The sequence below is a fragment of the Oncorhynchus masou genome, chromosome 31 (genome assembly GCF_036934945.1).
Source record: "Oncorhynchus masou masou isolate Uvic2021 chromosome 31, UVic_Omas_1.1, whole genome shotgun sequence".
Classification (NCBI taxonomy): domain Eukaryota; kingdom Metazoa; phylum Chordata; class Actinopteri; order Salmoniformes; family Salmonidae; genus Oncorhynchus; species Oncorhynchus masou.
In genome coordinates, this window is record NC_088242.1 from 49,358,823 (window position 1) to 49,380,272 (window position 21,450).

At 42.0% G+C, this 21,450-nt stretch overlaps 2 protein-coding genes across 5 annotated transcripts in view; both read right to left on the reverse strand.

Moving 5' to 3' along the window:
• Positions 1-10,401, reverse strand: part of LOC135524055 (coiled-coil domain-containing protein 136-like) — a 62,489-nt gene extending 52,088 nt beyond the window's left edge. For both annotated transcript variants that reach the window (XR_010452898.1, XM_064951202.1), the window contains exons 1-2: positions 10,167-10,401; positions 9,863-9,921 (exon numbers count right to left, since the gene is read on the reverse strand). Coding sequence is in view for 1 of the 2 variants with exons in the window: in XM_064951202.1 (XP_064807274.1) it covers positions 9,863-9,914 (52 nt within the window). In the remaining variant the exon portion in view is untranslated. The remainder of the gene's footprint in view (positions 1-9,862; positions 9,922-10,166) is intronic.
• A 2,919-nt stretch (positions 10,402-13,320) lies between these two features.
• Positions 13,321-21,450, reverse strand: part of LOC135524056 (transmembrane and coiled-coil domain protein 3-like) — a 51,560-nt gene continuing 43,430 nt past the window's right edge. Inside the window, exons 7-10 of one of the 3 annotated variants that reach the window (XR_010452899.1) lie at positions 20,124-21,218; positions 16,459-16,535; positions 15,328-15,563; positions 13,321-15,200 (exon numbers count right to left, since the gene is read on the reverse strand). Coding sequence is in view for 1 of the 3 variants with exons in the window: in XM_064951203.1 (XP_064807275.1) it covers positions 20,916-21,218 (303 nt within the window). In the remaining 2 variants the exon portion in view is untranslated. Of the gene's footprint in view, positions 15,201-15,327; positions 15,564-16,458; positions 16,536-16,836; positions 21,219-21,450 lie in introns of those variants that run through there. The other 2 variants (XR_010452900.1, XM_064951203.1) reach the window with 2 other exon arrangements.

A 21,450-nucleotide genomic window follows, 5' to 3' on the forward strand; every position in this document is an offset into this window, starting at 1 on the left:
TATTACGCCACCAGTTGGAAGACAGTGAAGGAGCAGAAGAGAGGAGGAGGAGAAGAGTGGTTAGGAGCATTGTGTGGGAAGTATGAACACTGGAGTCAGGTACCACTGTGTATGGGAGACAAAGAGAGCGTAGGACTGCTGCTGAAAGAGAGAGGGGGCAGAGAGAGGGAGGAGTGGGAGAGAGACAGAAAGAGCGAGAGAGCGATGGTAGGCACTACCAGCTCTCATAGTCTCATGTTAGAATAAGACCTTCATCTATGTTTCTCAAACGTCCAATTTCAAAGTTGTTTGAAATGTCAAATATCAAAGTGTTTAAGGTTAAGTTTAGGCATTAAAGTCAAATCCTTAAGGTTAGGCATTAACCCTGAATGGTTAAGGTTTGGGATAGGCTTAAAACAAAAATATCAAAAACAACTTCCGATCACTGGATTCAAACTTGCAACCCTTGGAAGCAGAAGTTAACAGAGCTCACCGTTGCCCCTAGTGGCCGGTTTCCATGTCATCTCCCAACTCGCCAGATGTTTATGGACGTTGAATACTGACTTGTATCATGGGAAAACTGTCTGGGTGGGCAAGTTCGTGTGGGAGTAAGAGGTGGTGGGTGAGGATGGTGGGGTACACGATTCACTCACGACTGCTGTATGTGCGTTTGTGTGTGTGTATATGCATGCAGCATGTGTGTGCGTGTGCAGGCTGTGCACTCTTGAGGGATGTGTGTCTAGTTTTGTTATGAGATGGTACTCTCTGTGTTGTGTGTAGAGTAAGCCCACAGCCCAAAAAAAGATAAACAAAAAGTTGAAGCAACACAACTCAGGGTGAATTCCCAGTCCTAAAGTACATCCATACATTGACATGATAGTGTTATCAGCCTCCACTTCAGTTCTCAGTTATTTTTCAGCATCAGTTGTCAAACAAGGGTAAGAGGCACTTCAACAGTAAACCTAAAAGGACACTAATAAGGGAGCTTTTAACAGCAAGGTTCTAAAAGCATGGTGCACTGATCAGTCTGGTTTGACCGAGCTAGTTAAATGCATGCCTGAGATGTGTCAGGCCTAAAGCTGATAAGAGGAGAGAAGTCCTTGGGAGAGCTGAGATAACAGGAAGAGCCACACCAGACCTGACCTGAGTCAGGATCCATCTTCCTCCTCTGGCTGACACAGATACATTTTGAGTCCTCTGTTTGGGGTAACAAAAGACTACTGAGTTCCCCTTAGCATTACTAATAAAAGGTGAAGATGCATTTACACTCTAGTCAAGTAAACTTGACTTATTCCATGTAGCTAGTGGAGCAAAGGGCCTTAACAACAGTGCATTTCCAGCAAACCCTGTTCTGGATTCTGAGTCTGCATCCAAAGTAGAGGGCAAAACCCAAGGGTGGTGTGAGGAGGAGGATACAAGTACAACTTAACCCACATTCTACTCTGAAGGCTCCCAGTTCAGTCAAGAGATAACAACAAGTCATGGAAGAACAGGAATCTCCAATCTGGTAAACTCAGCGTTGGTCAAAAGGAGCCGTTCAGTATCCAGCAGACAACAACAACAAGATGTGAGCAGAAAGCTCCAACCACAGCAGTGGTCAAAATGAGCTTGACCTGTGTCACCTCTGATCCATTGTGTGACGAGTGTGTGCGTGTCCTCTCTGTAATGTAGACACACAGACCTCCACTGAGACTGCCCATTCAATGCCCTACACGCTTTGAATCCTTGCAGCTCTTTCCTACATGGATAACACCAAAAGCATTCTTTGCATTCCTCTCATAATGGGTACTATAACAATATCATTGTGTTGTTCTATTTATTTTTATGTGACAGTGACAGAAGGCCATTGTGCATTATCTAACACATTTATATTCAGCAATTTAGCAGACGCTCTTATCCAGAGTAAATTACAATTAGTGCTTTGTGCACCTTGAAAGTAGTATGCATGAAGCTTTAGGTTGAACTGAACTGAGTTTAAACAGAATATCAGCAGTCAGACATGGCACCTTCATAAAAATGTATTCAAAAAATAGAACTGGTTACAGATCATTCAAGCAAAAGCTGATCAAGAAGGAACTGGTAAATGTTACATCACTAAACATTATTATTTAAAGAAACATCAGATCATATCAAATCACATACAATCATTTCTATTGACTATTCACTTCTAAAGACTGACAATACAGCATTTTGTAAAATGCTATTCCCACTGTACAATTCTCCATCCATCAAACCTGACTCTGTAACATCACATAACATGAAATCACAGGCATCCTTAATAATTGACCATTCACTTCGACTGACTGCCTCTATACACCCCTAGCCATGTCATTTCCACTTCACCCCATCATTAAAACAGTCCATTCATACCTGATGCTGTGGCTGTGGTTGCACCATTAAATCTCCTGTAATCCCATAGATAGCGCACAGTAACATCTGCTCTGTCTTCTTTCTCCAGTCTCTCCTATCTGAAGTGCTGAAGCCTGACAACTGAGAGATGGAATGCAGCTCTCCTCTTATCTGATATGAAGAGAACAAACTAGCTAGCACATCAGTCTCTCTCCCCACCTCCCTTTGCTCTCCTCTCTTCTCCAACCACCTGACCACGTGTCCCCTCTCCACCTCCTCAGTTTAACAGCTCATCCCTCTCTCCTATTCAGGAACATTCTCTGATCTTCCTCACTGACCACACAGACCTATACGTACAAAGATATTGTCATATCAGTTGAGTGTATGTGCTCTTTGACCTAGTGCTGTTGAAAGATGTTATAGAACCATCACAGAAATACACACATACACAAAGATATGCAAAAACACATGCAAATATTTACAAATAAACACAGAGGCCTCATGCTCTTAGTTGGCTTCAGCTAGTTCAATCTCACAACCTCATAACTAGCTACCGAGAAGCCATTTCAGGCTATCAATCAAGTTAGAGTAGCTAGCTTGTCTAACTATTTTAGCTGGCATGCTAGACTTGAGAAAAGCAAGCAATAACTAAATGTGCTGAGTAAGAGTTACATCCCTTTCAATATTTTACCCAGATTTTAGCATAGATGCAGAGAAGCATATTTGTGACTTGTTTCAGGAAACTAGGCGTATGTCTCACAGGAGAGGCATTTCAAATCAAAAATCAAATCAAACTTTATTTGTCACATTTGCCGAAAACAACGAGTGTAGACCTTACCGTGAAATGCTTACTTTACAAGCCCTTATCCAACAGTGCAGTTCAAGAAGAGTTAAGAAAATATTTACCAAATAAAAAATATATAAAAAGTAACACAATAACATAACAATAACGAGGCTATATACAGGGGATACCGGTACTGAGTCAGTATGCGGGGGTAAAGGCTAGAGGTAAATGGTACATGTAGGTAGGGGTGAAGTGACTATGCATAGATAATAAACAGCGAGTAGCAGCAAAACAAATGGAGGGGGATCAATGAAATAGTCTGGTGGCCATTTGATTAATTGTTCAGCTGTCATGGCTTGGGGGTAGAAGCTGTTAAGGAGCCTTTTGGTCCTATACTTGGTGCTCCAGGACCGCTTGCCATGCGGTAGCAGAGAAAACAGTCTATGACTAGGGTGGCTGGAATCTCTCAGAATGTTATGGGCTTTCCTCTGACACCACCTATTATATACATTCTGTTCAAAAGTTTGAGGTCACTTAGAAATGTCCTTGTTTTTGAAAGAAAAGTACATTTTTGGTCCATTAAAATAACATCAAATTGATCAGAAATACAGTGTAGACATTGTTAACGTTGTAAATGACTATTGTAGCTGAAAACGGCAGATTTTTTAAATGGAATATCTACATAGGCGTACAGAGGCCCATTATCAGCAACCATTACTCCTGTGTTCCAATGGCACGTTGTGTTAGCTAATCCAAGTTAATCATTTAAAAATGGTAATTGATCATAAGAAAAGGCCTTTTGCAATTACGTTAGCACAGCTGAAAACTGTTGTCCTAATTAAAGGGACAGCAGGTAGCCTAGTGGTTAGAGCGCTGGACTAGTAACCAAAAGGTTGCAAGATCGAATCCCTGAGCTGACAACGTAAAAATCTGTCGTTCTGCTCCTGAACAAGGCAGTTAATCCACTGTTATAATAATTTGTTTTTAACTGACTTGCCTAGTTAAATAAAGGTAAAATAAATAAAAAGAAGCAATAAAACTGGCCTTCTTTAGACTAGTTGAGTATCTTGAGCATCAGAATTTGTGTGTTCGATTACAGACTCAAAATGGCCAGAAACAAATAACTTTATTCTGAAACTTGTCAGTTTATTCTTGTTCTTGTCAGTTTATTCTTGTTCTGAAATGAAGGCTATTCCATGTGAGAAATTGCCAAGAAACTGAAGATCTCATACTACTGTGTACTACTCCCTTCACAGAACAGCGCAAACTGGCCCTAACCAGAATAGAAAGAGGAGTGGGAGGCACCTGTGCACAACTGAGCAAGAGGATAAGTATATTAGAGTGTCTAGTTTGAGAAACAGACGCCTCACAAGTCCTAAACTGACAGCTTCATTAAATAGTACCCGCAAAACACCAGTCTCAACGTCAACAGTTGGCGACTTCGGGATGCTGGCCTTCTAGAGTTGCAAAGAAAAAGCCATATCTCAAACTGGCCAATAAAAAGAAAAGATTAAGATGGGCAAAAGAACACAGACACTGGACAGAGGAACTCTGCCTAGAAGGCCAGCATCCCGGAGTCGCCTCTTCATGGCAACCGGTCAGAATGCTCTCGATGGTGCGGCTGTTGAACTTTTTGAGGATCTGGGGACCCATGCCAAATCTTTTCAGTCTCCTGAAGGGAAAAGGTTTTGTCGTGCCCTGGTCACGACTGTCTTAATGTGTTTGGACCATGATAGATCATTGGTGATGTGGATGCCAAGGAACTTGAAACTCTCGACCCACTCCACTACAGCCCCATTGATGTTAAAAGGAGGGCATGTTTTCCTGGAGTCCACGATCATCTCCTTTGTCTTGCTCACACAGAGGGAGAGGTTGTTGTCCTGGCACCACACTGCCAGTTCTCTGACCTCCTCCCTATAGGCTGTCTCATCGTTGTCGGTGATCAGGTTGTGTCGTCAGCAAGCTTAATGAGGGTGTTTGACTCGTGTTTAGCCATGCAGTCATGGGTGAACAGGGAGTACAGGAGGGGCCTAAGTACACACCCCTGATGGGCCCCAGTGTTGAGGATCAGCGTGGCAGACATGTTGTTGCCAACCCTTACCATCTTACCACCTGCGGGCGGCCCGTCAGGAAGTCCAGGATCCAGTTGCAGAGGGATGTGTTTAGTCCCAAGGTCCTTAGCTTAGTGATGAGCTTCGTGGGCACTATGGTGTTGAATGCTGAGCTGTAGTCAATTAACATAATTCTCACATAGGTGTTCCTTTTGTCCAGGTGGGAAAGGGCAGTGTGCAGTGCAATTGAGATTGAGATTGCGTTGTCTGTGGATCTGTTGGGGCGGTATGCGAATTGGAGTGGGTCTAGGGTATCCGGGAGGATGCTGTTGATGTGAGCCATGACCAGACTTTCAAAGCACTTCATGGCTACTGACGTGAGTGCTATGGGACGGTATTCATTTAGGCAGGTTACCTTCGCTTCCTTGGGTACAGGGACTATGGTGGTCTGCTTGAAACATGTAGGTATTACAGAAAATGTCAGTGACGACACTTTCCAGTTGGTCCGTGTATGCTTTGAGTACATGTCCTGGTAACCCATCTGGCCTCGCAGCTTTGTCAATGTTGACCTGTTTTAAGGTCTTGCTCACATCGGCTCCAAGAGCATTATCAGCTGGTGCTCAGTGCTTCAGTGTTGCTTGCCTCGAAGCGAGCATAAAAGGCAGTTAGCTCATCTAGTAGGCTGGCGTCACTGGGCAGCTCGGGTCTGGGTTTCCCTTTATAATCCGGAATAGTTTTCAAGCCCTGCCACATCTGACGAGCGTCAGATCCGGTGTAGAACGATTCAATCTTAATCCTGTATTGACGCTTTGCTTGTTTGATGGTTCGTCTGAGGGCATAGGGCGATTCCTTATAGGTGTCCAGATTCATGTCCCGGTCCTTGAAAGCGGCAGCTCTAGCCTTTAGCTCGATGCGCATGTTGCCTGTAATCCATGGCTTCTGGTTGGGATATGTACGTACAGTCACTGTGGGGATGACATCGTCGATGCACTTATTGATGATGCCGATGACTGAGGTGGTATACTCCTCAATGCCATTAGATGAATCCCGGAATATTTTCCAGTCTGTGCTAGCAAAACAGTCCTGTAGCGTAGCATCCGTGCCATCTGACCACTTCCACATTGAGCGAGTCACTGGTACTTCCTGCTTTAGTTTTTGCTTGTAAGCAGGAATCAGGAGGATAGAATTATGGTCAGAATTGCCAAATGGAGGGCGAGGGAGAGCTTTGTATGCATATCTGTGTGTGGCGTAAAGGTGGTCTAGAGTTTTTTTTCCTCTGGTTGCACATGTGACATGCTGGTAGAAATTTGGTAAAACTGATTTAAGTTTGCCTGCATTAAAGTACCGGCCACTAGGAGAGACGCTTCTGGGTGAGCATTTTCTTATTTGCTTATGGCCCTATAGAGTTGGTTGAGTGCGCTGTTAGTGCCAGCATTGGTCTGTGGTGGTAAATCGATGGCTTCGAATAATATAGATGAGATCTCTCTTGGTAGATAGTGTGGTCTACAGCTTATCATAAGGTACTCAGGCGAGCAATACCTCGAGTCTTCTTTAATATTATACATCGCACACCAGCTGTTATTGACAAAAAGACACACACCTTCACTCCTCTTCTTACGAGACGTGGCTTCTCTGTTCTACCGGTGCATTGAAAATCCCTCCAGCTCTATATTGTCCGTGTCATCGTTCAGCCACGACTGTGAAACATAGGATGAACCAGTTCTTAATGTCCCGTTGGTAGGATAATCATAATCGGAAGTCATCCATTTTATTTTCCGATGTTTGCATGTTAGCAAGTAGAATTGATGGCAATGGGAGTTCTCGCTCGCCTATGGATTCTCAAAAGGCAGCCTGATCTCCGTCCTCTTTTCCTTCGTCTTTTCTTCACGCAAATTAAGTGGATCTGGGCCTGTTCCCAGGAGAGCAGTATATCTTTCTCGTTAGACTCGTTAAAGGAAAAAGCTTCTTCCAGTCCGTGGTGAGTAATCCCAGTTCTGATTTCCAAAAGTTATTTTCGGTCATAAGAGACGGTAGCAGCAACATTATGTACAAAATAAGTAAAGAAATAAGTTACAATCAATCCAAAAAACCTAACAAAATAGCACAAGTGATTATGGGCATGTAAAACGTCAGCCATTCTCTTCGCTGCCATTTTAAACATAAACATAACATTTGAACGTAAACATTTTTTTTTTTTACAAAATATGCTTTTTGGGAGAAATGCCTTCTGAACCATGTGAACTTTTATGTGCCTTAATAACAAACGTGTATGCCATCTTTAAATATGAATACTTTTGTTAGATAACAAGCCTAGTTGGTTTAACCATGGAAACAGACAGGTACCTTCCTGCAAGCCATCATTGGCTGAGATAATAGATGAGCTGGACATGCCGAGAGATGAGATCGGATTGGTCTGTCATGTAGCATGCTTCTTTCTGTAACATGAGATGCTCAGTATGTGTAGGCAATTCTTTACTTTGAAAGATATCATGAAGAACTGCAAAAGTGTTGCTCTCCACTTTCTGGAGGACTGAGTTTTGAAATCAGTGAAATGCCCGGTGGAAGCAGAGTATGACAGCTAAGGAGAAAATTCTGGCATTTGATTGCAAATATGCAGAGGGAGTCAAAAGGAGAACACAGAAGGCTGTTGTATAAAACACCTGTCTCCGGATTGCATCTTCAAACTAAGGGTAACCATGGCATCCATGACAGAGAGGGAGAAGCGTTCATCCATGTATATGGTTAAGAGAGTCTAGCTAGCTCCATTTTCAGATATTATACATGTTAATTTTGTCCAAAAGCTGTTTTCATTACTTGCTAGCTAACATTACGTGTATGATCTGTGTAGTAATATTATTCGTATCTCAGAGGCATTTGAATTGCTAGTTATAGCCTAGCTATCTAGCTAACATTGAACCTAGTTGGTTAGCTACCGTCAGATTCATACAGGGTAGTTGTAACGTCCGTTGTTTGAAGGAAACCAAGGCGCAGAGTAATTTGTGGTCATCATATTTATTAAATGAGAACCAGCAACAAAATAACAAAGTGAAACCAAAACGAACGTACCATTCCGTAGGCTACAAGAGCTGTACAAAAACAAGATCCCACAACATAGGTGGGAAAAAAGGCTACCTAAGTATGATTCCCAATCAGAGACAAGGATAGACAGCTGCCTCTGATTGGGAACCACACTCAGCCAAACACAAAGAAATACAAAACATAGAATGCCCCCCCACATCACACCCTGACCTCACCAAATAGAGAAATAAAACGTCTCTCTAAGGTCAGGGCGTGACAGTAGTAACGTTATGAGTTGGGATTATGGTTCATTGTTTAGCTAGCTAGCTACATGTCTAATCAAAAGACTCCCCTATACAAGTAACCATTTCAAAGTACCATTTACACCTTCTGTATCCTGTCCATGTAACAAATAAACTTTGATTGTATTTCATATAGCATGCATTTACCAGAGACATTAATGTGAAGAACAACATGACCTGCACCAAAGTCAAATTAGGATTTAACGTTAGGCCAACGAGACAGTGCCCAAGTTCAAAAGGTTTCATTAGAATACCATTCTTTTATTTCTTCACACTCACAACCGTAAACTATTTTATGTAATTAACTCGCTATTAACTTGTAAACAATTATATTTTGTGAGTTTATTTTTCTGTAATAATTCATTCAAATTAGCTCAATTTAAGACGTTGTCAGCTATATGATATGGTCATTATTTGAACTGACTTAAAGTTAACTAACGAGATAACAAGCTGGACACAAACCAAAACATTTAGAAAGTTGCTTTTAGTTGCCTGGTTTGCTAGATTGACCTAATGTATATTAAATTCATTTTTAAACTGATGGGTTTACTGGTGTTAAAATACACCAGTTATGCTATTTTGGACCACAAGGGCTGCAGCTTGTTGTTTTTTGTGTTTATACTTATATTGTCGGACGACAATAGAATGTTCATGGTGTCACTGGGACAACTGTCTACAGACATGTCGATTGACATAGTATAACCCAGTCTTTAGTCTTGAAATATTTGGTTGTTTAGTATACTACTGTACACACTCTGTTCAGCACATGGCCCACATGTGAATCCTTAAAGAGATGGGTGGGGCTAAGGCTTAAGAGGATGTGAACAATGGTGAATGGGTGTAGACAAAGAAGAGCTCTCCAGTAGGTGTACTAAAACATTTAAGGGACACTTTCTCAAAAAATGGGGTTACAAGATGATCAACTTTCAAATTCAGAATTACTTTCCCATTGTTCCTCATCTGTAGTGTATAATATACCATTTTCTAGCTCTGAGTCTCTACTTACACAAAACATAATTTCAAATTTTGCTACATAATACCAAATCGAGCCGGTCAGACACAGTGTTTCTTTTAAACAATAACCACCAGTCAGGACAGTCAGCTCAAGAGGTATGGTTAGATATTCAGAAAAATAAACCTTAAAAAAAAGACTTATAATTAAGCATAATGATTATGGCTCTCAGTTGCAGTAAAAAACAGTTTCAGTTGTTTGAAAAATGCTAAATTCTCCAACTTCCACACACGGATGAGCTAGCCATCCTCATAGGACCACCCCCCAGCCATCCTATTGTACTTTGGGCCCCCTCAGATTACATACACTCGTAAACAGATAGTCAACAAACAATTTGCGCGTGCGAGCTGGCAACGAGGGCACAGACCTGTAGATTCCAGCGCATCCTCAATGAGTGGAGGTAATCGCAGTCCATCCATGACCTCCCTGCAATTCCAGAGAGAGAGAACGAGATAGATAGAGAATAAAAGAGAGAGAGAAAAAGAATGATGGGGGAAGATAGAGAGTAGGCGAGATGGTCAGTGAACTCCTACACACGCCCACCTCAGCTGCAGGCAGAGACAAAACACACAGAAAGAGCTGAAAAGCAGCACAGCAGTTGGCAAGCACACACACACACACACTCACACACAAATAAACAGACACTGCACACACACATACACAGTCAATACCTTAGGAGTAGTGGAGAGTTCCAGGGAGCTGAAGCCTCTGCTCTCTTCTTGGTAGCGTGGGAGAGAGAGATGCCGAGAGAGAAGAGGGGAGGAGCAGAATGAAATAAAAAAATATGCAGTTTTTCCAAACGACAACCTCCGTCTGTCTGTCTCCTTCCCTTTTTTTCTACAACTGATTGTGCACAGTGGTGTGTGTGCGCCGAAGTTCTGAAAGCTTTTCAGCACTCCCTCTTGCTCTCTCCCGCTCACACACACACGGACCCACTGCCAAATGTATTTACTTATAATGAAATCCAGACTGTGTGTGTGTGTGTGTGTGTGTGTGTGTGTGTGTGTGTGTGTGTGTGTGTGTGTGTGTGTGTGTGTGTGTGTGTGTGTGTGTGTGTGTGTGTGTGTGTGTGTGTGTGTGTGTGTGTGTGTGTTTTTTGCTGAGCGATTAACCAACATTTCGGTGGGGGTTCAGTTATTAAGATTTGCACCAGTGCGCAAATCTAAGAAACATAATACAAAAATCCCCATCAAAATCTGTCAGTTTAAGCCAGAGATATCAGCCAATCCACCGCATCCGCCTATGTCAGCCTTCCGCATCTGCGGTGGAAGGTGGCTGAGCTATAGTGGTGTATGTCAGACCATAAGACATCCCGAAAATTGGTCTTTTCATGAAAACATCTGTAGCGTCTGAACGGTTTGGCTATTACTACAAACTACAGTATTATCCTTTCTGCTCTACGAGCCCAACAAGTGTCACAGGACTCATCCGAAGTTGGTAAAGCTGATGTGCCAATTTGTCTGTAGCGTCTGAACCGTTTGAGCTACAAACTAATATGTGGAAAGGGGAGACTCTCATAAACGCTCGTCTGAAGGTAAACCCATACAAAAAATAGAAGTAAGGGAGATTTTGTGCAAAAAAAACAAGGGGTTAAATATGTGTAAAAAAAAAGTAGCTATATATATATATATATATATATATATCTGGAACGTTCTTATATCTCCTAGATATAGGACAGACACTTCAAAACCTTATTCCTTATTATTTTTCTATTGACTGTATTTCTTGCCATTTTCAGAATGTCTTATTCAATGTGTTTCTATGGGCTATAGAAGTAAAGCCTCATTATATAGTTTATATATATGTTTTATATACCTAAAAGTGGCCTAAAAGTCCAAATATCTAAATGATACATGGTACGACCATTTTAAAACACTTCCATATGTTATTTTATAATGCATTTACGTGATTATTTTTTAATAATAAAACCGAAACTGAACCGACCTAGAAAAACACTAATCTCTCAGAAATGTGTGTTTGTGTGTGTGTGTGTGTGTGTGTGTGTGTGTGTGTGTGTGTGGTCTAACTTTACTATCCTTTTGGGTACCAAAAGTCCTCACAAGGATAGTAAAACAAAGAAAATGTGAGGACATTTCGCCGGTCCCCAAAAGGAAAGATGCTATTTTACATTTAAGTTAGGTTAAGGATTAGGCAAAATATAATTTGCATGTGTGTGGCTGTGGAGGCTGACAGCTAGCTCTGTAGATTGCTGATCCATTGTTCCTTTCCCCTCCCCCGGTTTGAGTTTCTCTCTTTCTCGTGTTTACTGCTAATGAACAGCGCTCATTCTAAAAAAATGATTCTCAAGTATACGTCCTCCCCTCACCCCCCTCTCCACTCTTCTCTTTCTTCCCTTCCTTTTTTTCTCTCACTCACATCTGGCCGCTTATCTTACGACTGTCTTTCTCACATATGGCAGCTTATCTACGCAACAAGCCAGAATCGTGACGTGAGACAGAGTCTGAAAGTATGACTCTAGAGGACTAGATGAGAAGAGAGTAGAAGGGAAGAGAGGAGAGAGGGCTTAACTCCTCGTTGGCCTCCCTCCCTCACCAGAGGATGTTCTTATCACAACACTGTCACAAAGCAGGAAGTGCTCACACATGAATCAAGCAGCATGTATTATCTGAATGAGAAAGGTGTTCAAAACAACATGTTTTCCTATATCTGTACAGCACTGAGAAACAAACATGTGTGATGTGACAGAATTGTCTGTAAATGGAGTGCATATAAATATTTGTGTGTGTGTGTGTGTGTGTGTGTGTGTGTGTGTGTGTGTGTGTGTGTGTGTGTGTGTGTGTGTGTGTGTGTGTGTGTGTGTGTGTGTGTGTGTGTGTGTGTGTGAGAGAGAGAGATAAGGACAGAAAACAAGATCCCAAGAGTCAATGCGACAAGGAAATTCAACAACAGACGGAAAGATTGATGTCTCTTCAGAACCAGTTTCATCAATTCCACGTGTCTGTTTCCTCAAACAGATGTACCGTCAGATGAGGAAGTGGTTGCCACAGACACACACAGGGGTAGTCTGGTAAAACAACTAATCCCGTCCGAATCGTGCACTGAAAAAACAGACATGCTGGGGTAATTATTACAAAACCGACATTCTATGGTAATACTAGTCCCATAAGATGCATCTCTGTGTAAACTGAACTATAAAAATATAATTACCATAGCAATTCTATGCATCACAAAGACCATGACAGCCATATTGAATGTACTGTCAGATTGTCATGGTCTGATGGGCTTTCATGGGTTGAACAGCCGCAGCCACAGCATTGGCAAGAGAAGTTAGGCAATAATATGCATCACAAATACCATGTCAGCCATATTGGGTGTATCCATGAATGTACTGTTAGATTGTCATGGTCCGAGGGACTTTTCCTGCTCTATTTCTACGTCTGAACAGCCACAGCCACAGCAGAGCCAGGGGACTGATGGGAGGTTAGGAATGTTGACTTCATGCAGTGGTAGTCAGTGTTTCTCAGAGAGAAGAGAACTCGTTTGTCCTGGAAGGCCAAGAGAAAATTCCCAGAGAGAATGTTCCCATTGTGAGGTCATAAGGAGGGGAAAGAGTTCTCCTCGGATCCTCTCAGCCAAACATACTGTGGTCTTTGTTTTGTCTATGTGTTTTAACATGCAGAGATGATAATGGAATGTATAGTTTGTATGGTTTGTTTGAGTGATAATTAGCCGGTGTTTGGAGGATATATTGGCATGTGTGTTGTTAGGTTCGAGACGGTCTCGGGCTAGAAAACCGTGCCAATATATCCTCCAAACACCGGCCTTTAGGGCATTATCACTTTTATACAACGGGTTACCGACATATTCAAATAATGATTGACATATTTTCTAATTTTTATTTTATTTTATTAATTTATTCATACTATTTCATCATTCCACAACATATAGTCCGGACACAAATCTAAGAAATATTGACCATGAACATGGGTGTGACATGCTGTTGCCTCCAAGTTCCCCTGGATACATGACGTTAGGCCAGTGGGCTATTTATTTACACCTGCACAATCAACTTATTTTACATGGAACGAGTAAAATAAACTTTTCACAATGTTACATTACATTAGGTAATACATGTAATCCAACCTTTGGGTTTAAAACGACAGTGATGCACATTCACCCAACATACAATCTATTGCTTAGGAAAACTGTGCTGCTGCTGCTGTTGTAGCTTCAAGCATAGCTGTGGAGCTGGATGGTTGCTAAGCAACTAAAGCAGCAACTCTGAGGTGCCTTTGAATTAGGGCATTTTAAAGAAGTGCTTTGCTGGGTTATGTAACAATTCAGGGTTCTTACTGATCAAATACTTCCACAGAAAACATAATTTGATATCATGTGTGTTAGTTGAGGAAGATCACTATGATCCTTGGGAACTTGTGAAATGTAAATATTGCCAGGTCACTCAAGCATACATACACTATATGTACAAATGTATGTGGGCACCCCTTCAAATTAATGGATTCAGCTATTTCAGCCACATCCGTTGCTGACAGGTCTATGAAATCGAGCACACAGCCATGCAATCTCCATAGACAAACAGTGGCAGTAGAATGGCCTTACTGAAGAGTTCAGTGACTTTCATCATGGCACGGTCATAGAATGCCACCTTTCCAACAAGTCAGTTTGTAAAATGTTCTACCCTGCTAAAGCTGCCCCGGACAATGGCAAGTACTGTTATTGTGAAGAAGAAATGTCTAGGAGCAACAACGGCTCACCCACGAAGCGGTAGGCCACACAAGCTTACAGAATAGCGTGTAAAAATTGCATGTCCTGTAACACTCACTACGAGTTCCAAACTGCCTCTGGAAGCGACATGAGCACAACAACTGTATAACACTTCACCATCTGGCAGTCCGACGGACGAATCTGGGTTTGGCGAATGCCAGGCGAACACTACCTGCCCCAATACATAGTTCCAACTGTAAAGTTTGGTGGTGGAGGAATAATGGCCTGGGGCTATTTGTCAAGGTTCGGGCTAGGCCCCTTAGTTCTAGTGAAGGGAAATCTTAGAGTTACAGCAAAAAATGACATTCTAGATGACTTTGTGGCAACAGTTTGGGGAAGGCCCTTTCCTGTTTCAGCATGACAATGCCCATGTGCACAAAGCGAGGTCCATACAGAAATGGTTTGCCGAGAGCGGTGTGGAAGAACTTGACTGGCCTGCAAAGAGCCCTGACCTCAAACCCATCGAACACCTTTGGAATGAATTGGAACGCCAACTGCAAGACAGGCCTAATCACCCAGCATCGGTGCCCAACCTCACTAATGCTGTAGGGGCTGAATGGAAGCAAGTCCCCACAGCAATGTTCAAACATCTAGTGGAAAGCCTTCCCAGAAGAGTGGAGACTGTTATAACAGCAAAGCGGGGAACAACTCCATATTAATGCCCATGGCATTGAATGAGATGTTCAACAGGTGTCCACATACTTTTGGTCATGTAGTGTATATTGTAGGGTTACATGTCTTGTGGTGTGTATAACAATTTGTTCATGTGTTTCAAAGTGCATTGATACATTGTATTATAATGAATAAAACCAGGACAAACTTTGTTATAATAGAGGGCAAAGTGAAGATAAACATGTGCTGTTGCTATGACAGCATCAACAGGAAATAGGAAGGGTCTTATACTGCCAGAGCAGTTTAAATCATCGCCTGAAAGTTGGTTGGCGAGGTCATAACTTTCCCATCTGAGAAATAAACACACACACACACAAATTAAGGGATGGCATTGATGTAACATCAAAAAATGCTTTTGATTTTACAATGAATTTGCACACATTGTCTAAACTTTCTCAAAGAAAAAAATAATCTCACCCTCACCCCATTCTCCTCCAGCAGCGCTTTACAGTGCTCACTTCCACGACCCATCCCCTGGCCTGCTGTGGTCACCATGCCAACCTGAGGAGGCTCTCCAGCCCCTCTGCTCTGCGGCCTTGTTCTAAATTGCACCCCATTCCCTATATAGCGCGCTAAAGTCCATAGGCTCTGGTCAAAAGTAGCGCACTATATAGGGAATAGGGTGCCTTTTAGGATGTATCCTCTGTGTGTGTCTGTAGAGAATTGATGAAGTCCAAGGATAATTACTAGCTCATTATGAAGCAGAGCCAAGTTAATAGGCTGCAGCCAGCCACACACACACACACACACACACACACACACACACACACACACACACACACACACACACACACACACACACACACACACACACACACACACACACACACACACACACACACACAGCTGGGAAGTAATGAATGGAAAACACTCAACGATGAGGTTACATCCAGACAGCTCTCTCTCTCTCTCTCTCTCTCGCTCTCTCTCTTTATGTGCATAATAAACACAGCTTTACAGAAAACAGATTGGAGAGAATTGAGAAATGATTGCCCCTCCATTTATACCCACTACTACATCTCTTAATCCCTGTGTCCCAGAGCGTGTGTGTAGCTCGAAGTCATATCCATGCTCTCTGTGTCATACACATCTGAGATGCTTGTGTTTTCCCCTAGAGGCCTTCGCTGTTCCACAAAGCCAACCAGAGCTAGTCCACCCACACAACACACACAAACTGAGTGTGTGGCTGGCTGTTTTAAGCTCCAACCTCCCAGTCTATGGCTCCCATACCTCACACAGCTAGATATAGCTATTACATGGGTACCAGTGATCCACACAGTCAGATACAGCTCGCTACAGTATCTTATTTTCATATTTTACTTTTTTGATACTGCTATCCATCTAGAGTTAGAACACTGTACTCATACATATATATATATTTTTTATCTCTATGCATCTATGTACCATCCTCATTCCTTCTCTCTCTCTGCACTTATTCCTGACATGCCGGTAGTCACAAATTCGGTCACGCAGGCTCAAACATACACAGACACGGCACTGCCAGATAGGTGACCACATCGCAGAGGCAGAGGAAATCTGTTTTCTTACCCCCTCCACCTGCCAGGCTAAGCAGCATCTCTTTCTGTGAACATCAACACTACACTAGAAACCCATGGATGGCCGCCCTGTTGGAGACAACACACACAGAGAGAGAAAGAGGGGTCATTTTTGCCATAGTCACACTGGAATCGATCCACGGACAGACAGACCATGATTCACTGCAGTGTTAGACGGAAACTAGATGGGAGAGAGCTTAGTAGAGGAATCATGTCATGATATATCATGGCCAGTCGAGGATGCTGTTGCACTGTTCAGGTAACTATTCATCAGGATTTATGTTGAAGCACTTACACCCCCTTGTGGTTATAGAACAGACCTGGAAAGTTGACAGCTCAACTTTATCAATGGAGAAACCTCAGACATGAATGAACTAATAAGTACTTTATTTCATTAGTTTATTCATTATTTTGACCATTACTGTCATCCATACCACTAAGGTGGTATTCCTGACTTGAATTTTTTTAAATCATAGGCAAATATCTGACAGGCAAAGCACAAAATATCCCACTCGCTCAAATATCATGGAGTGGTTTGTTGACTACATTTTTTTGTTTAATTTAAACAGAATTGTCGCATACAAGAAGGCACATAATGTATGAGAGCAGGTAAATCATATTATTATGCAGTGAAGACGAATAAGAGACTGTAATGAATCTAATCCTTGTTCACTGAAGATGAATAAGAGTCTGTAATGAATCAAATCCATGTTCACTATAGATGAATAAGAGACTGTAATGAATCTAATCCATGTTCACTGAAGATGAATAAGAGACTAATGAATCTAATCCATGTTCACTGTAGATGAATAAGAGACTGTAATAAATCTAATCCATGTTCAGGTAAATTCTTCAGGTGTATCAAAACAGAGGAACATAAATCATCTCTGTACCCCTGTTTAGCAGGTACTATAGTTAGAAATTAAAATGTTAAAACGGTAATTACGTAATAATTGCAAAATTCCGGTAAATTTCCCCAAATTCACAGTTGGAAGATTCCTGGAATCAAAATGGGAATAAGCAGAGAATTGGGAATCCTAATAAAACAGGATTTATGGAAAACATGGACATTTTGGGAAAGTTACCCGAGTATTGCAACACTAGAACCATCTTAAACTGTGCTGTAAAATAAAGTATTACCCAAATCTCATACTGTACATACAGTCAGCAGCAGGTAAATAACAACAACCCTGTCTGTGCGTGACTAGGTCAATACAAACAAACAAATTAGAGGAAATGTTATTACAACAAACAAACATTAGATATGGTCTGTATCTGTCATGTTAAGTCCACATACAGATACTAGTCCTCGTGCTAGTCGACCCCCCAGACGTCCCATAAAATATACTCCTTTTATGGCTTATCTTGAAGCAAACCTGTAGGGTCCTCTATCCACTGTGGAGTATATGTAAGGCTGCTCAATGCTCAGTTGCTTCTCATTGTACTAGAGTAGCTCGCTAGCCTATCACCCATTGGAACAGAAAAAGTGTTTCAGAGGAACAGTAAAAGAACCCAATGCCTCATATGACAGTGTTATAGAGAGTCCACTACTTCCTATAGAAGGTCAACAAACATCAATCAATTGGCCAAATCAACCTTATCAGTCCCTCCTCCTCTCCAAGAAATACTTTCTCTATCTATTAATTATAACTATTGGCATTCGGTATTATTGAAATATGGAAATAGTAGGGGCGACTGAGAAAAACAAATTGATACAATTTAAGGAAGGGTGGCAAACAATAATGCAGGCACTAGGGATGGGGGTGTGAGCCTGCTGTTTCTGGGCAGATGAGATGTAGTCATTGATTGACTGTGTCTGTAATTTGTTGTTCGTATGTATACGTTTCTATATGGAGAAGAAAAAAAATATGATTTTTTTTTACATCCCCCAAACCTTCAGACAGCATGCCGTCATTTCTCCATCTAGAGGGAAACAGAGAACATCCTTTCCTAAAAACAAACAAACAAACAAACAAGTGGCTGTTAAAAAAAAAGCTATCAAACATACAGTGCCTTGCGAAAGTATTCGGTCCCCTTGAACTTTGCGACCTTTTGCCACATTTCAGGCTTCAAACATAAAGATATAAAACTGTTTACTTTCAGTGCAGCAAACTCTCTCCAGAAGTTCAGTGAGGATCTCTGAATGATCCAATGTTGACCTAAATGACTAATGATGATAAATACAATCCACCTGTGTGTAATCAAGTCTCTGTATAAATGCACCTGCACTGTGATAGTCTCAGAGATCTGTTAAAAACGCAGAGAGCATCATGAAGAACAAGGAACACACCAGGCAGGTCTGAGATACTGTTGTGAAGAAGTTTAAAGCCGGATTTGGATACAAAAAGATTTCCCAAGCTTTAAACATCCCAAGGAGCACTGTGCAAGCAATAATATTGAAATGGAAGGAGTATCAGACCACTGCAAATCTACCAAGACCTGGCGTTCCTCTAAACCTTCGGCTCATACAAGGAGAAGACTGATCAGAGATGCAGCCAAGAGGCCCATGATCACTCTGGATGAACTCCAGAGATCTACAGCTGAGGTGGGAGACTCTGTCCATAGGACAACAATCAGTCGTATATTGCACAATCTGGCCTTTATGGAAGAGTGGCAAGAAGAAAGCCATTTCTTAAAGATATCCATAAAAAGTGTTGTTTAAAGTTTACCACAAGCCACCTGGGAGACACACCAAACATGTGGAAGAAGGTGCTCTGGTCAGATGAAACCAAAATTGAACTTTTTGGCAAAAATGCAAAACGTTATGTTTGGCGAAAAAGCAACACAGCTCATCACCCTGAACACACCATACCCACTGTCAAACATGGTGGTGACAGCATCATGGTTTGAGCCTGCTTTTCTTCAGCAGGGACAGGCAAGATGGTTAAAATTGATGGGAAGATGGATGGAGCCAAATACAGGATCATTCTGGAAGAAAACCTGATGGAGTCTGCAAAAGACCTGAGACTGGGACGGAGATTTGTCTTCCAACAAGACAATGATCCAAAACATAAAGCAAAATCTACAATGGAATGGTTCAAAAATAAACATATCCAGGTGTTAGAATGGCCAAGTCAAAGTCCAGACCTGAATCCAATCGAGAATCTGTGGAAAGAACTGAAAACTGCTGTTCACAAATGCTCTCCATCCAACCTCACTGAGCTCGAGCTGTTTTGCAACGAGGAATGGGAAAAAATTTCAGTCTCTCGATGTGCAAAACTGAGAGACATACCCCAAGCGAATACAGCTGTAATCGCAGCAAAAGGTGGCGCTACAAAGTATTAACTTAAGGGGGCTGAATAATTTTGCACGCCCAATTTTTCAGTTTTTGATTTGTTAAAGTTTGAAATATCCAATAAATGTCGTTCCACTTCATGATTGTGTCCCACTTGTTGTTGATTCTTCACAAAAAAATACAGTTTTATATCTTTATGTTTGAAGCCTGAAATGTGGCAAAAGTTTGCAAAGTTCAAGGGGGCCGAATACTTTCGCAAGGCACTGTATTTCGCTTTTAAAATGTATCCAATAAAAGAAGTAAACTAACCAAGTCAACAGCAGTTGTAAAAGAAGGCTGACAAACTTCTGACTGCAGGCAAGGTAATAAAGAAGGAATGAGGATTGGCTGTAAGACATAAGCCTTAAGACATAAAATATCACCTCCCTGACTCCTGTATTGTGGACTGTAGTCTCTGTAGTAGAATGTTGGCAGGGCCGCCCATCAAGGCTGAGTTGTGTGTGTATTGATGGCGTGGATAGGGTGAAGAACCATGAACCTCTGCGACCGTAAGACAACCGTGATGCAACCGTGCCCTCTGATTGTGTGCCGTGACCAACCTACCAACCCTGTCAGAGACATTGGAGATTGTGATCCAACAATATACTGTATAATGAACAGTCAGTCAGTTAGTAGCCATGCTTTAGCCAGCTCCCATCTTTCCCCAATCATGCTTGCTCTATCGCAATTCTTCTGCACTATGCACGTGATCTGACTGTCTGGAAATTATTTGTTGTAGTCTGTTCTGGACAGCATCATCTCTTCTGACCAATGGAGAACCTATTTGTTGAAGTCAGTAGTCTATCATGAAGGACTTAACACTGCTAGACTTGTTTCTGGGAGCATCAATTAAACCTTACAATTGCAAGAAACAGCATTGATCAAGGATTACAACATTCTCAAGCAGTGTGGTTGTCGTTTCTGTTGTTATGTCAGCCATTGTGTGTTCATTCACCCCACAATGTCTTGATATTCAGTGTTATTCTAGGTGATGCGATTAACCAGTCAGTGACCATGCTTTGCTAGCTCCATTTCCCCCCTGCGGACTTCTTTTGCATTATGCACCTTCTGCATTTTACTACATCAATAGGCTGTTTTGTTGAAGTTCTGAGATCAGTCCGTAGATCATTTGTTGCAGTGAGTGACATGGACAGGATTAGACTATTTGTCTCCCCTCAGGCTGGCACCAGGACCCTCTCCACAGCACACTGTAGATTCTCCCAGTTCCTCCAGAACAGCGCCAACAGACACATGCCCAGGAAGGTGCCCATCACGTGGCGACGGCTCCGCAGTAGGGGTGCGGCGAACTTGGCGGCCGTGGAAACGCATACAAGGATCACGGTGACGATGGCGAGCATGATGTTGATACTTTTACCCAGAAGCACCCTGGCATCACGGGACTCAAGCTGTACGGTTTGTTGCTGCTGCTGCTGGAGCTCTAGTTTAGAGACTCGCGTCTGGCATGACTCTAGGGCCTCCTGTAGAGGGGGAGGGAGAGGGGGAGAGAGAGGGAGGGAAGAACGTTGTCTATAAACCCTGTCTAGAAAACGTCGCCTTTGGGTTCAGAATTCAATTTCAACATAGAAGCAATGGGATTTGTTTCAAATAAAAGCAGTTTAGAGAGTAATTTAGATTGTGTGCAGTGTTTCCCCTATATTAATTTATAGGGGAAACTGCAAAAAATATGATGTAATTTTTTTAATAGAAATT